Here is a 17,954-nt window from a genome sequence, read left to right on the forward strand (position 1 = left end):
TCCTGCTGTCAGAAGAAATAGGGTGAAAACTGTGGTGGGGCTGGAGCAGAACCTTGTTGCACAACCCACAAAATGCACAAAGACAGTGGGAAGTAGGCAAGGAGGGACCAAAGTCTGTGGAGGGTGAAAAGGCACAGAGCCTTTGAACATTATTGGCTGGTATAATTTGAAATGGAAGTTAAGAACTGCAAAATAAGGTTCATGGGGACTCTCAGTCTCCTAGAAAGCGCTAGGGCAGAACTGGATGACAGAGGGTGTGCAGGAACAGAATGTATCATCCCCCTCAGTTTTTCCTTTTATGGATTAGGGAGCCAAAAGACACAGGATTTTTTTGGATAAAACTATCGTGACCAGCATGTTTAGCCCTTCATCCATGTGCTACGGGTCTCATGCTGTGAGACTGTAGAGAAATGAGCTGCCACATGGGAAGCAGGTAGGCAGGATGGCTCCCCTGGCTTCCCTCAGCTCAAGGGTGTGTGGAAATCCACTGCACTGCATCTCTGCTGGCATGGGTATGGAGTCACTGTGCACAGGAAGATCCTGTCCCCAGCAGTCACCAGCTGCTCTGCAACACAGTCTCTGGGAGTACAGCTGCAGCCCCAGGGACAAACCCAGGGACCCCAGGCCTCTGGGAAAACACCAAACACAGCCACTGCAATTTAATGCAGGAAAAGACTGAGTAGCACCAATGCTTTCCCAGTAGGGTAAATTATGATCTGCTCCTTGAATGATGTGGCTCATCATCTGCTCAGTCATTCCCAATCTTCCCTAGCCTTCAGTGTTGTGGAGAACTGGCCTCTAAAAGTATGTCTCTCACTGAAATTGACTGCAATAGAGAGATAACAGAAAAAATAAAATAAAAGGAGAAACGGTGGCAAATGGTGTGGGGGTCACGGCTGGGACTTCATCACGAGCTGCAGGTAGGCCTGGGAGAGGTGGCCGAAGACTGCACATCAAGGAATGCTGGTAAGAACGATCCTTTGTGGGATCCTTACCGCTGCTGCTGCTACAAAGCAGAGAGGAGAAAAGAAGACAAAAGAGTGAGGAGAAGGAAAACCAGATAAAAGGAGCCAAGCTGAAAGCAGCCTTGGCTGAGACCACCACAGGCCATGACTTTGCCACAAGACCCAGATCCAGTGAGGAAAAAACAGCATCAGACTCCTCGCCTCTCCAGCGCTCCTGAGACCATCAGAAGAAGCTCTTCAGGGCGATAGTGGTGAGTAGCCCTGCAACCCGTGTCGTGCCCAGACTCCAAAAAGAGCCATCCCCATGTGCCCAGGCACACGGCAGCTCGGCTGCCAGCCCGAGGCACCAGAAGGATGAAGGCAGCAGCTGCTGCAGCCCCTGCTGTCCCTGTCGCTGGTGCCACCTGCCCTGGATCTGCCACTGCTACCACAACTCGCCTCACCCCCGCCTCCAGGAACACAACATCACCTTCTAAACCTTTCATCTCTAACACCTTCTCCCCACGGGTGTGTCATTGGCCCCTTCCTTACACGCACCTTGTCGACCCTATATGGGAAAGGCTTCGGGCCCTCTCTACCCCAAACTATAATAGTCTTTTTTTCTATCTATTTGCCAACCGGGTACGTTTACATATCCAATTTTACACACACACACTTTGAAAACTTTTACAGTAAAGTGGTATTTGAAACACATAATCTGTGTGTGTGTGTGCTTCTGAGAGGAGCTTATCAATCGGTTATACCTGGTGGAAGAAAATAGGCTCCCAGCCAGGGACTCACCCACACTGAAATAATTCAAGGCTATCCTGAATACATGTAATTGGTGTCAGAAAATCCTGATAAACAGGGAAATTGTGCCCCGAGATAAAGCGGCTTCAACCCAAAATCCGGTTCGGACCGTGAAAACTGTGTCCACCAGAAACCACATCCACCCAGAACTGGGCTTTATTCTCCACTGGGGTCTTCAGCTTTGGTACAAATGGAAGCTGACTCCAAACCAGAGCAAACTAAACCACACCTCATCTGAAATCACAATTTATTGTGGCCAAGCTGGACACCACATGCTTGGACATTCAGAAATTTATCTTTTTTCCTCCCCACAACAGCAGCACAACAGTATCATGATCCCTCTTGTGATGGGGTCAACCAGATGACCTCACAGTATTCAAACTTAATAGGGTCACTTTCCTGGGGGCAACCTGTTTAATTGGACCTTTTCTGACCATTCAGGCAATGTTGCAGTGCAGCCACTGTTCCTAGAAGCCACCAGAGGGTGTGCGTTAGCAGGGGCTGCTTGTGGACACAGCGCGCACTGAGCCAGGCCAAGGCTCACTGCAAGCCCCAGTAGGGTACACATCGACCTGCCACTAAGCATCCCTCCCTCTGAAAGACCTCTGCACTTTTAGTTTATGGTTGTTGAGTTCTAATTACAGAAAATAATTACAAACTTAAGCTCTAGTTCTGCTTAACCTGACTACCTTCCCAGCACTAGACTGATACTATTATTACTAGCAAGGAGATTGCAACCAGAGTCACTGTTACCATCAGACTATGCTCTGACAGCGAGTAGTGGCCAGCTTGAGTTTGCATATTAAGATGACAGGTTAGAAGAAAAAGAAAATACAATCTTTGTTTTATAGACAGATTAAGAAGCACCTCCATAAGAAACCTTGGACAGAAGCAGGATGAGACCCAAGTTTCTGAAGCCCTCAAGCACAGGGCTGTGCCAGCTCTCCAGGAAGCACTTCTCAGGGAGAAGAAAAATAGTTATGATGCTTGGAAGGAGACGTGTAGTTGTGGAAGCAAGCTGTATTATTCAGTGCCAAGACACACACGGCAAGTATGTCTCCTCAGATTTGTTTTCATGCTATTGTATTGGTTTGTTATTCTTCAAGGGAGGATGAGCTTGGGGTTGGACAAAGAAAACATGACTTTCCTCCCCACTGCCTTTCTTCCTAATCCTCATTCCAAAGGCTATCTCCAAGCTCTAAGACATTGGAGCAAATATATAGAAAACAAAAATCCTTTAATAACCTTACTCATTTTTATGGTGAAACTCAAAAGCATGAAGATGTATTTCCTGCTTCCCCAGTCTCCTAGTTTCTCTTCTGTCCCTGACCTGTTAGATTTCTACCTGGTGCAAACCACTTGCCATCTCAAAGACCACACGTGAGGATCAGCCCTGAAGTACCAACATTTCTGTAGTGCTTTTAGTTGGGAAAGAAACAAAGAACAGAAATCCTCCCAATGGTATGCAAGAAAAATTAGGCTGTTTCAAGGAGCAGTATGGCCTCCTTCCCATATACCTTCATGTACCATCAAAGTACTCGATCCATGAGGTTTTTGGGGTCCTCAGGCTCATTATGCCCCAGATTTGAAATGTCTCTTCCAATGTCTTCTGTGGCTTGCCCTCACACCTTATCAGGTTGCATCGTCTAGACCAACATCAAGTCAACACTCATTTATGAGTAATTACTGGGTCACACACACACACAGAAAAAAAAATAATAAATAAATCAAAGAGATCACTACCTTAGTTTTAGATTCTAAATAAAACCTGGTCCTACTTTGGAAACGTGGGTGTTTGCAGCTGTGATTTTGCTGGACACTTGAAGCAAGGCATTTTCTGGCCAAGCCCTTAACAACAGCAAGCAAAATGCAACAGACTATTTCCCACTAACCAGAGCGTACATACATTAGACACACCACTTGCTTCCTTCAAGTCTTTTTACTCAAAGATTTCCTGGATATTTTATAAAAGCCTTATATTTATTTTTTTTTACTCATCTTTTGATTACCCACTTCAACTAAATGCTGTTTTGAAGGGATGAAAGGAAAGGAGGGGGAATTAAGAAGTGTATCTTTTTCCTTAACAGTAAAAAAAAAAAAAAATCAGAATGTAAATTATCTTGCAGTTGGGCAAAAGGAAAGCACTCACACTTTCCACATTCATTTTCAGCTGTGAAAAATGCTGAATTTTTCAAATTGCAACACATTTTGAAGCTGCTCTTCATGTTTCCTTTCCAAGACATTGCTATATAATCCCTTCATGCTACATTACAAGCAGTACATTTGGGCAAGGACACACTGTCCAGGCAGTCTTCAGCCTTTTTGCTGCCTCAATCTCCCCTACATCTCCACTTCCCATCATCAGGAGGAGGTGCTAGAGCTGTGCAAGGCCAAGCAACAGCTGCTTTTGCTGTGCAAAAATCAATTTTCTGTCCCAAGGTGTCTGTGCCATCCACACTGTAACTCTCTTCACAGCACTCTGCAAATCCAAGGTGAAAGATGTCACAGAAATGTAACCAACTTATTATTACAAGCATTCCTTCCCTTTTCTCCCCCCTACAACTTCACATGCTTGTTTGACCCCAATCACATTCTCAGCCTTGCTTTTTTAACTGAACTTTAAATTATTTATGTATCCAGTAATTTTAACACCCTTAATACCCAGACGAGAAGACGACAACACATCTACAGAAAAATACGCATCGATGCTGTCACGGATAAGCAAGCAACCACGATTCCTCACAAAAAGCAACTAACTGCATCTTCTCCAAAGGCCACCAGGGAGTCAATGGCAGAACGTGTCACGGCAGATTAGCAGAAATATGTTCCTACACACACAGATATCCTTGTTCATTAAAATGCCAAAAGGGGAGATTACAGATTGATTTCTTGAATGTCATCAAGCTAAAGGTGTCCTGACCTTGTCATAAAATATGTTCTCCATTCAGGCTCCTTTGTTCCTTTGACAACTTGAGAGGAAATTTGATTGTCAGGCAGCAGAGCGTGGGAAGAACACACGGTGTTTTGGGATGCACAGCAAATGCAAGGTGAATGCAGTTGGGTGTCATAGGGCATAACATATGCTCTGACACCCGAAATCATCTTTGGTCTTAATGCCTCACTTATACCAGTGCAATCTCCGCATAATTTTAAAACCATGAATAAAAACTTAATAAAGTGGCTTAGCAGGAAAACACACGTTGAAACATGAGCTTCGGTACTTCCTTTCAATCCCAGAAGAGCTGGAAGCTACAGAAGAGTTACTGTACCTAGTGTTAACTGAATCTTAAACACTGGTCTTTTGGAGACATTTTCTCCTCTGGTATCTGATTACAGGTCCAAAGTACTTCAAGCTCCTGTTTTGTCAAAAGGTCAGGATATTCATTTTATATTTTAATGAGTATAGATTGTGCTGCTCAAAATATTGCATGGGTCATTCCAGAGGTATTCCAGCATCTATCAAAACTACCATTCATTTGCTAGATCAGTCCTTAATAATAATACTGCGTTTATTTCTCTATAAATGCAACCATTCTGTTGCCAAAGAATAAAGAGCTCAGAGACAAATCCAACACTGATTTTCCTCCAAATACAATCCATTCTATCAGCCTTACTTACCTCAGTAATCGTGCACAACAAAGGTGTGGGTTAAAATTCAGGCTTCTGGTTCAGTTTTGTGCTTTCTTCCATTTAAATGTAAACATTCATACATACATCTATAAATATTTACATAAATTGTAAACACTTTTAATCAGACAACCCTACAACTGAGCGCCTGTTAGTGGGAATGAACAGGAGTTCTCTGGTCATGAGAAATGAAGCTGAATGTACTTGTTCCTTTCACAAAGTCATCAAACTTTGTGGTTTGGGGGTGTAAAGTCCATCTTTATATTTACCTACAAGCTGCAGTACAGACAAAACCTAGTAAAATGCTCAGAGGCACACAGGGACTGTGTGAGAGTCAGAGTGAGTCCTGCATCCTTAACAATTAGACCATACTTCTCCCAACAGCATTAAAGAAAAATTAAAAGCTGCTTACATCAAACAGGTCTTAGAAACCAAAATACTGTGAAGACTTTATACCAGGTTTCCACCTTTTCTAGATGTGTTGCCAGGAAGCCATTGCAAACATGGTCTAAGTAATGGTTAACGGCCAGGTGCTAAGAAAATGGGAATCACCACCACGTGTTGTCCCTCAGCAGTGACAAGTAGGAACTCCTGTAGTTATCAAGATGAAGCAGCCCAGCAGCCCTGTGCTCAAGAGGCTTCCACAAACCTTAAACAGACCAACTCAAGTGGTCACATGTTCAGAAAGGAAGGTCCATCTGGCTGCAGGCATACTGCTTATTGGATACATCTCAGTTTGCAGATAGGCAGGTACAGGAAAGAACTAGGAATGTTGAGAACAATTGAACAATGAGAACCATTCAACTCATGCTTTTCAGTGCTATGTAGCAGCTATTTTTAACTCTGACCACCTCTACTGTCATCTCCCTCTTGTTATGGACAGATATAAGAGCACATTGGTCCAGGAAGCTGTAAATCACTATATTCATGCTCCAGCCATGCGTCCTTTCCCTTTCATGTGACTAGAAAGAAATGGAATGTGTGTCTCACCAGGGAAAGCTGGGTTTTAGGATCTGAACCTAGCTCTCCCACTGATCTGCTGGGCAACCATCAGCATATCACACTTTCGTGTGCTTTCATGAACACTCAGAAAGAGGTAGAGTGATGGAAAGGTAACAAGCAAAGTTTTGACCTCAGAATTTCTGCCCTATGACCACTCTTTCTGACTGCCAAAAAGTTTAGTTTTGTCTGATGCTCTAATGGAGTAAATGCCATCATCTAATCTTTTCGATTTTATTAACTGCCTTTTTAGAAGATGTTCAGATGGCCTAAAGCTAATGCAGACATCAGATCTCATTTACGTTAAGACAAATACACAAAGGGAGGAGAAGCAAAGACAGAAATACAGCTTCTATTCCCTTCATACTTTCACTGCTGAGGAACAGGAACCCTTTTAGCCACACTAGGATCTGGCAAATTTAATTTTCTTTTTGTAACATCTCAGGCTGCTCAAGGCACCGCCAATTAATACCTCCTTCAGTTCCAGGCTGCCTGCAAGCTCTGAAGTTTGAAAGCCTAAAACTGAAGGATCTTGCGGAAGATATGATAGAAGATGCCAGAAAAGAGGTGATGAGCCTGAACCCCCATGGGTGATCTGCCCCATGCAAGGACATGATCTTATCAGAAGAATCTGCCCCTGCAGTGGAAAACAGCTTCAGAACAGAGCTGCTCTTATCTCACCACCAAATTCTAGCTCCACTAATACCAAAACAGCAAGTTAGCCTGTCTCTGGGCAGATTAGATCCAACTTGTGTTTAATCATTATTAGCTCTAGCAAAGTTCAGTGCTCCTAGAGTTTATTGCCTTTGAGCTCTTCCTTTGAGTGTCCTTTCCTTAACATCTAATTTTGGTTTTATGAGGGCAACTAAGATCATAGCATCTGGAAACATTAAATAATTAAAACCAATAATTAGGTGAGCACAACTATATCCCCTCCTGCTCCAATTTACTCCTTAGAGCTGGAGTTGTCCTTTGGCTTTTTTTTTGAGCAAGCACAAGTCCAGTCTTTGATAGGGGCTTCTGCATGGATCTAAGAGGTCTGAGGTAAGTGGCCACAGAGGAGGTTAGTTTTCTTCCTCTTCTGGCATTATAAAGCTTTTCTGTATATGTCCCTAAAATGAGGGTTCTGAGCTGATTTCTGAGCTCTGGCCACTGAGAACCCGTTAAATTAATTGCTTCTGAGTTTCCTAGAGCCTTACTAAAGCTTCCTGGGATTTCCAGCTGAATTGCTCACAGCCTGCACAAAAGCATCTGGAGCAGTAACCAGGACTGCTACTCTACAGCAGAAAAACAAAGTGGGGAGTAGAAAGACTAAAGACAAATTGGAAAAATATTGTTTTGATTTGTTAGACTCAAAGCAATTTAAAACAACGCACTTAGAGATTAGCAAAGACAAGCGCGGGAGAGTTAAATGTCTGCACCAACAGGACCCAAAGGAAAGAGAAGGCAGCAATTGTTTAGGCGGTTTGATGGGGCTCAGCTGGGCTGAGGCCATCAGCCTCCAGCTGCCTCCTTTCCTTCTGCAGAGCCTGGGATGGTGCTTTAGGGGCAGCGGAAACCAAGGGGCTGGGGAACTGACTCATCTGACAGGAGTTTTGAGACTCCCACCAAATCTGACAGCAAATGCTAGTTTGTGTTGACCTTGTATTTTTGAGATGGAGGATGACTCCCTTCTGGGTTTTGACAAGAGTTTGGGGGCTACTTCCTAAGTCAAAACTAGTTTATAATACTTCCCATCATTTAGAGTATTTCTTTATGAAGCGCAGACCTTCCTGCTGGAAAACCCCCATTCACTGCTTAGCCATCCTGTACTGAGCCCTGACTTTCACAGTTCACTCCAGAGATAGGATAGGCAACTCCTTCCTGATAGCTTTGATCTAGGAAAGCTGCACAAACCCTTACCAGGTAAGTCTGCATAACTAATTAAGTTTAGGAAGAACAAGCAAAAGGCAAAGGAGCCTCAGGAACTAAAAGGTACAACCCCCCCACAAGAACCCCTTGTTGGCACTTATAGCACAAAATGTAGAAATTAGTTTCATCAGCTGATTTAATAGTGAAACTGAAGGACTCTTTAGAGAACTTATGTCAAGAAAAGAAACAAAACGCAGGTAAAGCCAAGAAGATACTCAAGGACTGGATTTTAGAGACTGCCTTTTGACAGAAAATATTAGGCAGAGTGAAAGTGGAGAGATGATTGCTCTGAAAATGAGTCTTCTTAGAAAAAAAATATTGAAGAAAAACTGAGTGTTGTTCACACAAAAATCTAATATTGCACTATGTCTAATAGAGAAGAATTGACACTCCCTACCAACCACCCCCAGCCATAAATCATCCTCCTACCTTGAAAATGCTGCTATGTTATCTGCTAGCGTTTCCTGGTCATCTGCTCCAGAACTGTAATAATCATATACGGATTTGGGGAGGAATTTTTTAGCATACTCTTCAAAATCAGCAATGCAAACTGGTTTTCCAGACATGTTTGCAGATCTCACAGGGTTAGTTTATTCCTTCTTCCCTCTTTTATAAGCTTTGTATTTTTGTCTGTAAATCATTAATATGGGACCTTGTCAGGATCCAACTTAACACACAAAAAAAATACACCAACTTCTTGTGTCATGTTGGACTTCAGCACTGCATTTTATTTCAGATGATCATGGCCAACCTAGAACACAATGCAATAAAACAGAGCAAAAAGAAAGGAAATTAATCAGCAAGGAGAGAAATCATTAGGTGCAGCATAAATGACTTAAACCTGCGGTAACAGAAACGTACAGTCTCTGGTGTTTGCCTTTATCATCTCTAATACCCAGGAGACTGAAACAAGATATTGTTTATGCCCAAAAAGCAAAGTCTTGAGTTAGATGACCTATAATAGTGGATCCCATCCTGGACATTTAGGACAGCACCCAACACAAGCTTGTTTCCAATTCTTTCCATTAAAATGCTGGATACCAAATCAACTTGCAGGGATCCAGTTGTCAGGCAGCTCCATGCATCTAACATATCCTCAGGCAAATGGCTCCTGAGTTTAAGGTAATTCCATCTCCACAATCCAGAGAGCTCTAGTTATTCTTAAAATGTTACTAAGTCAGATGCACTTATCAGCTACAAATAAAACCAGCGTATCAAAGAGATGACACTTATCCAAAACGTAACATACTCAGTTAAGATTTCTTGATTGCATCTTGACTTAAAATGTAACATACATACATAGCTTCCAACAGGTGTACAGTATTTGACAGGGAAAACTTACAAATGTATCACATGTATATATTTCAGATTTCTGGCTGCGCACATTTCAATTAACAACAATACCATTTTATTAAGACCAGATCTGGGGGAGAAGGGAGAAATCAATATATTAAATGGAAACAAATCCTCCCAAATATGATGCAAGATGTGGCAGGCTTTGCAGCTTGCACAGGAGCGAGGCAGACTGTACAGTGCTCACAACAAACCCCTGGTGCAAAGAATCCAGAGAGCCCATATATTTTGCTCACTGTTTTGTTAATTGTGGTGCACTGAGAGGAAGAAATAAAATGCAATGCAAGCACCAGTCACACCTCACTCCCTTCAGTAACTTTGGGCTTTAAGTGACTTTGTTTTTTCCCATTCTTCAGCAAGGTTGAAGAATTCAGATAACATCAAGTTAAATATAGATATATCTCTGTGAAAACCACAGCCATCTTCCTTGCTGCTGGTTTATAAATAACCACTAGGAACATGATATTGTGCAAAGAGTGAGAAAAATTGTTAAGATTCAAAGGAGACTGTCAAATGTCTTTGGAAGGATATCTCAGGGGCTAAGGCAGGAAGGATGGCACCAGCTGTAAACTCAGTCTCAGGAATCATTTAAACAGAATGATGGCACTAAGATTTGAAGCTATTTCTCCAACTGCTTTCCCAGGCATCTCAGATTTAATTTTACTGTGTAGGGAGTCACTTTCCTAGCTAGTCAGAATATTCATGGGAGAAATTATTGGAAATTAATACCAATATACAGAAAGTTACATCATGAGGCATTTATCACAGATCAGTGTCAGATAAAATTTAAATGCAAACTGGCTTAACGCTGACATTTCTCCATGCTCCCAGCACAAAACTGGGGACACATCTGCTTTCATTTATTTAAAATTTACATTGCCTGTGCTAAAACCATGTATTTATCCTAGGAGTGTGAGGCAGTACACATTGCACAATAACTAAACATTTTAATACGTGCAGCTGAACTCAATCTTAATGAATTCAAAACCTTTTTATGTTGGAAAGTTTCACAAAAAATTCTGAAGGTAACAATACTGTTTCACCACTGTTCTCCCCTCCATCTTGCATGCCTGTATTCACTTAAAAGAGTTAAGCTCTGCAAAACACTTCCCACATTGATCTTTCTCTCCACTTATACATTAATTTGCTGTATTCACACAATATCGGTGATTTCATTTACTGGTCATTATTCGCCACTCAGGCATTAAGTTCTTCTATTTTCTGGTATCACGAAGTTGCTCACATACCACTCTTTTCAGATCCCCAGGTATGCCTACCACACACCAAAGCCCAATGGGGGTCACTGACTTCCTGCTGCCAGCCAGCCAACATGCTTTGGGAAGCTCCACAGACCTCAGGAGTCCACCGGGAGCTAGGAACTCCTCTGCTCCGGCAGGACCTTCCCCCTCCCCCACTGCTGGCCAGTTTATGAGCTAGGGTGCAGTGGAAAGTGCCAATATCACCACAAATAAGGTAAAACTAAGCAAAATTAAAAGTTTGATTTGCTGCTGAACTAGGACTACTTGACCTCTTAAGAGTGCAGCCAACATCTCCCCAGCACATCTGACACCGACACAGGTCAGCTCAGGCACAGCTTCCCTCCAAGTAATTGGCTCCTCTTTTTAATGAATCTCTCTGCATGAAAGATTTCCTCCAGCTGCTTAATGAGACATCATCTGTCTGAACTTTAACCTTGAAGCAAAAGAACAGCAGCTGACTTAACAGCAATGAGTTTACCCAAGCAGCCATGGCAAACCTTGCTGATAAAAGTCAATGCACGATTCTTCTGAAAATTTCAGAAGCAATTAGGGTAGAGGGAAAAAAAAAAAAAAAGCAAACCAACATAATCAGGGTAGCATTAACATCCTCTCCCATATCTTCTACTTCTCACTTGTTCCCTTGGCAGGTCACCAGAGAATTACCAATGGAGAAGAGCATCATGTAACTGGAGCTACGCTGAACCAGGCTCTGGCAAAGGAAACTTCATTTTAGTTCAAAAAGGAGTATCACAAAATCCAGTAGCAAATACAACTATTACACACAAAGATAGAACTACTGGTTTAGAAAGCAATCCAATAAAAAGTCAATAAAATCATTCCAAGAGGTATCAAAACATGTTTTTCCTGATACATCTTTTTTGCTAGAGAGAGAAATTCCTACATAGCACTTTAGTCTAAAACACTGTGTCCTACTGCAAGACCAAAGAGATGATGTCTGTGGTATCTTGAGAACACACAAAAAAACTCTACAGATGAGGGATGAGTCAGCTGGGATTTTCTCACTTCAGTTAACTGCAGTAAAGATTAACTGGAAAAGTTAACTGGAATATATAATTAAAATATTTCAATGCCCCAGTGATTACCTATTTCTCAAGACTTACGTAAAGCTATTTTATTAAGTAGCTTTCTTACATAAGTAAACAGATATCTTGACTTCCAGTTTCCCCATGAACATTTGTGAATTTCTGCAAATTAAATAAAAATTATCTATTTACAGATTGTTAAGTGTTTTCAGTGAGTACCTCACATCAGTCAGAGCTTAACCAATTTACTTTGGCCCCTCCAAGTCAGTCAGAAGGACGAACAGAAAATGTGTGTGGCTTTATTTCCAGCAGCCATCTGTGACTGCAGCATTAGACTGAGTTGAAAACAACAGACCTATTGCAGGAATGAGGACAGTTTCTTCCCATTCTTCACTATGAAAATCATAGAATCACCAAGGCTGAAAAAGCCCCTTAAGATCATCAAGTCCAGCCTATGACCTAACATCACCACATCAGCTAGGCCATGGCACTAAGTGCCACATCCAGCCTTTCCTTGAACACATCCAAGGACGGTGCCTCCACCACTTCCCTGGGAAGTCCATTCCAATGTCTAATCACCCTCTTCGTGAGGAAGTACTTCCTAATATCCAATCTAAACCTCCCCTGGAGCAGCTTGAGGCCATGCCCTGTGGTCTTGTTGCTAGTTGCCTGGAAAAAGAGCCCAGCCCACACCTGACTACAGCCTCCCTTCAGGTAGCTGAAGAGAGTGATAAGGTCCCCCCCGAGTCTCCTCTTCTCCAGGCTAAACAACCCCAGCTCCCTCAGCCCATCCCTGTAAGACTTTCCCTCTAGTCCCTTCACCAGCCTTGTTGCTCTCCTCTGGCCCTGCTCCAACACCTCGATATCCTTCTTGAAGTGAGGGGCTCAGAACTGGACACAGTACTTGAGGTGAGGTCTCACCAGTGCTGAGTAGAGGGGGAGAATTACATCCCCGCTCCTGCTGGCCACACTATTCCTGATACAAGCCAGGATGTCACTGGCCTTCCGGGCCACCTGGGCACACTGCTGGCTCATGTTCAACCAGTTGTCAACCAGTACTCCCAGGTCCCTCTCTGCTGGGCTGCTCTCCAGCCACTCCTCCCCCAGCCTGTAGCGCTGCCTGGGGTTATTGTGGCCAAAGTGCAGGACCCTGCACTTGGTCTTGTTGAATTCCACGCCCTTGGCCTCGGCCCATCGACCCAGCCTGTCCAGGTCCTCCTGCAGCTGCTTCCTACCCTCCCAGACCAACACTCCCCCCCCATCCTGGTGTCATCAGTGAACTTACTGGGGGTGGACTCAATCCCCACATCCAGGTCAATAAAGATGTTGAATAGGACTGGGCCCAGCACTGATCCCTGGGGGACACTGCTGGTCACCAGACACCAGCTGGGCAGAGCTCCATTCACCATCACTCTCTGAGCTCAGTCATCCAACCAGTTTTTAACCCAGCAAAGGGTGCACCTGTCGAAGCCGTGGATTGCTGGCTTCTCCAGGAGGATGCTGTGGGAGACTGCCAAAGGCCTTGCTGAAGTCAAGGTAGGCCACATCCACAGCCTTCCCCTCATCCATTAGGCGTGTCACACAGTCACAGGAAATGAGGTTAGACAGGCAGGACCTTCCTTCCTTAAACCCATGTTGGCTGGACCTGATCCCCTGGTTGTCTTCTACAAGCCGCTTGATGGCACTAAGGATAATCTTGCCAGGCACTGTAGTGGTGAGACACTGGAAAAGGTTGCCCGGGGAAGTTGTAGATGCTCCATCCCTGCAAGTGTTCAAGGCCAGGTTTGATGGGGCTCTAGCAGCAACCTGATCTAGTGGGAGGTGCCACTGCCAATGCAGGGGGGTTGGATCTAGATGATCTTTAAGGTCACCTCCAACCCAAACCATTGTGTGATTCTATGATGATTCTTTGACGCAGTACAGTGAGCAGCAGGTGGCCTAACAAGCACTTGGATGTCTACTTTGGGAAGTGAGTCCAGAAGTCTGAGGACTGCTGGGGTGGAGGGAGACTAGAGCATGAAATGGAGGACCAGATCTCCTGGAAGGAACTGGATGATTGATTACAATTAAAACAATCCAGGGGAGATCTATAAAGAGGTTCTAAGTGACATTTTTGCCCCCCACCCCCAACTACACAGCAATAACCAAACATTAAAAGTGCCCTTTTAAAGCATGATCTTTTCATGGCCTTCATGTGGGACTCACAGCAAAACATTCTGAATAACCACTATAATATCTGCAGCCTCTGCAAGCACATGAGCTACCAGCACAGCTTGTGTTGAGAAGTTCAGCAGTGCCTAGGTTCAGCTCTCTTGCCCCACTGAATTCAGATTCACAGATGTCAAAAGTCAGAAGTACTAGCAAGCTTTGAGAAATTCTAGCAAGCCAAGAAAAAGGGCCTCTCCATATAAAATGAAAACTTAAATGAAAATATTTGATAACTGAATCCCCATTTATTGCCTGTGTTTTTAAATACAGAGTTTCTCCTTCTCCTCAGGAAAAGACAAAGTAAAAGTAAAGCACAGAGTTTTTGAAGCCTTTATTTCTATTGAGAAAGAAATAAAGATGTTTGGCTAAAATTAGTCATCACTGCAATCTTCATTTAAGTAGAACACAACACTTCTTTTCCCCCCTGTAGGGTAGGGAATGAAAGAAAGGTACTGGTAGACTTTGTTCCCTGGCAAGTGAGCTTACAAATGAAGTGCTGATGCATGACAAGCTGGGAGTGGAAGAATAAGCAGAAAAATGCAAAAAAAGCAGGTGGCTCCCAGGAAGAGCTACAAAAGCATCACAAGGGAAATGCACAGCAGCCCTTCACAGCCAAGCTTCCCAGTGTTTTCTCTGTGTGTGGGTAATACTCAGAATCTAAGGGAAAAGGAGGGGATCCATTTCCTTCCCACTACCATAGTGTCAGCAAAAAAGCCTGCTGCAATGCCATGGAGCTTTTCATTTTCAGTCTGTGATCAGCTCCTAGGAGCAGGCACATGCAACTTGACAGCCCTGCTGTCAGAGCTGAGAATTATTACTGGTCCAGCTCAACATTCCAATAGAAGCTCAAGCTTTTCTGCTCCAATACAGCCAGAGATACCTTACTTTGTCTATAAAAATAGAGCTTATGTTTGATTGCTTAAACAGAGTAATTGTCAAAACTCAGATTCTGAAAGCAGTATTCCATCTGCCTGTTTTCATGGAGAAAATTTCATATTCTCATATTGTAAGACTGAACAAGAAACAGCTGATTGAACAGTAAAACAACAAAACACTCAAAGGGCTTCATTTGATACCAGTCCCCCTTCAACTTTACATCAGGAAATCAATGCAATGGAAAAGATGATCCAAGTGAAAAGCAAGTCACCCAACCCATGCAGCAGTTCTGTTCAGACTGAAAGGCAGGTCAGGAAACTCACCTGAACAGAATGAATCTGGGTACTGGATCCAACAGTTGTTCACATCATCCAGACACACTGCAGCTATGATTCCTGGTAGTGACTTCTTCCACCAGCACACCTGGCCCTAAGGCAAATTTCTTTATTTATGACTGCTTGCTGCAAAACTCAACCAGAAGATGTGCCATTTGGATCTGTACACCTCTTTTTGATCACAGAAGTAAGGAGAAATATAGTGCTGTCCTCCAAATTCCAGAGAAAATTAGAACAGAAAAATTAGTCCAGAGAGTTAGACAGTTGATTCCTGAAGAGGGGGGAAAAATAACCTAACACAGAGATGAAGTCCTCCAGAGTCGCTACAATGAAAACCTCAGTGTAGGTGAGCTTCCAAACATTTTTCCCACTCATACAACAAGGATTCATTAGTGTACAGGTTTGTTTTGAAAAGTTTAAGGAATCTTCATAAAACAACCTCTATCATTAATTGGAAAATCAGTATTAAATAAATATTTTGTTAATTACACAGACAAGCAATCTTCAAATTATGAAAATGAAAACTACAAGATAATGGAAAATACAATATTTATATGGAATTTATGTAAAAATACTCACAGTATAAATTTGCAACACTTCCACATAAATTACAATCCTGTATAACATTTCCACGAAGAAAGCCCACATCACAAATGCTGCCCAGCAGGGGTGCAGCATATATACAGAATTCCAAGACATGCACACAAGTTTCACAGAAATCTCAAGAACAGGAGTTTTGAAAGGCTCTATGTATTTCTAGCCTCTTTAATAAGTAACCCATTGGATAATTACTTGCTTGTGAGCATTCATGCTCAGCTCCATCAGGAAATGGTTTTCAGAGTGGCATGGAATCCCATTTGGGATTTAAATTGGTTCTCAAAAATCTTTAAGTTATTTTTGACATTACAAGCCTTACAGCCTCATTCTTCAACAAAACATTTTTAACACTTAGCAGCAGCTTCTCCATGGGCATTTTGTCCATACTGAGGTTGCAAAGACAAGTTCCATTTTTTTTAATTAATTGTAACAGAACCAGATAACAGAACACGCAGATTGCAAAAAAGGTTGATACTGACTTTTTTTTTGGAAACACACCAGGTTTAGTACTTACTGTAATGATCTAATTAGTACTCTACTTGCATGATTCAATTAAAATATGTTTTAGTGGGAAAAAAACCTGATTCTGGAAGGTACGTTAACATTACTATTTTACTGCATAGCTAGTGGTCTGATTAACCACAACTTTAGTCTTCACAGTATTAGCTACTTGTTTGCCAGATAAACTATATTAGTTAAAGTTGCGTGTCTCCATTATCATGATAAAATATTTTTCCTACAATTGCAAAACTACACTGGAGATATTGATGGTTGCACAGCATCTGTTTCCCTGAAGTCTTAATCACAATTTAGTGATCTTTGTAATAAGATACTCTAAAACATGTCAAATACAGTCAAACCCAAGTCAGCATTAATATTCCCTACTTTATTAATGAGAACACAGGAGCAATCACATACAATTTATGTTCAAGACACTTTAAAAGCCTAGTACAGCTCATTTTCACATTCACAAGACAGAACTATGAAGACATGAACTGCTGTCACTTGCTGCCTGCTTACTTAATCCCTGCTCAGAGAGTGATCTTACAATTAGGTCTACTATGATGGAAAAATATGTAACATCTTCATTTTAAATAATTCAAACTTATCAGTGACACACAAAAACAGATTTCAAAGAACCGCCACACAAAGGAGTCTCTGATCTTTCCTACAGCATCTCTTACATCCCGTAACTTGTAGGATGAAGTATTGCTTCTGGATTGTGGTTTTGTTTGAAATTCACTGAGGCTGTACTGAAATCCAATTCTTGTGGGAACACCTTATTTGTCTATACATTCAAAATGCCCAAATGTCTCATCTTGAGCACTGAGAAGTGCTCCATTTGACTTTTTAATACTTCATACTCCCAATAGCATATAACAAAGACAGTGTTAGGTGTAAGGATGTTCTGTATCTTTTTAAAAGACCTCTTTAAACAGCTGAAGAGGACATTAGGTGACTGTCTCCGTATTACAAAAGTAAAGAACTGAATCAAAATGTAATATTGACATGCTCCCTCCTACACAAGGAATATCAGAAGACCCTATGCAGTGTAAAATATCCTCTTTGGTACACAACCAAAGGCATCACTGCCCTCAATCTGCACTGGATACAGTCCCATCTGTTTTTCAGTGTCGGGTAGTTTTGGATCCATTACTGATGGGATGTGCCCATTCTTATCTTATGCAAGTTCACATAACTGAATATACACTCAGACTCTTGCTTGTCTCATTAAATAGGATTAAGGTCTTGGTTTTCTTTTAAACTTTTATGAGCTCCTGATGCACAGATAATGCAAAAAGCAAGTACATCATGGCAACAAGAAATCTGTACTCAGCTTTTAGGTGCACAGCTCTTCCCTGCAGGCCACAATGGCCAGCAGGTTTTCCTAATTTTTGCAAATAAAAGCTTAAGCTTGAGTTTGGAGTGTTTGTTTTGTTTTTTTGTTGTTTTGGTGTTTGTTTTTTTTAATGAAGACACAGTGTACCCCAA

The 17,954-nt window shown here is 42.3% G+C and overlaps 1 protein-coding gene across 1 annotated transcript in view; it reads right to left on the bottom strand.

Annotated features, from left to right (window-relative positions):
- HAO1 (hydroxyacid oxidase (glycolate oxidase) 1) overlaps positions 1–8,861 on the bottom strand; it is a 26,307-nt gene extending 17,446 nt beyond the window's left edge. The window contains exon 1 of the mRNA XM_010007118.1: positions 8,721–8,861. Within this exon, the coding sequence (XP_010005420.1) occupies positions 8,721–8,857 (137 nt within the window). The 5' untranslated portion in view covers positions 8,858–8,861. The remainder of the gene's footprint in view (positions 1–8,720) is intronic.
- Between the last annotated feature and the right edge of the window lie 9,093 nt (positions 8,862–17,954).

The sequence above is a fragment of the Chaetura pelagica genome, unplaced genomic scaffold (genome assembly GCF_000747805.2).
Source record: "Chaetura pelagica isolate M959 unplaced genomic scaffold, ChaPel_1.0 scaffold111, whole genome shotgun sequence".
Taxonomy (NCBI): domain Eukaryota; kingdom Metazoa; phylum Chordata; class Aves; order Apodiformes; family Apodidae; genus Chaetura; species Chaetura pelagica.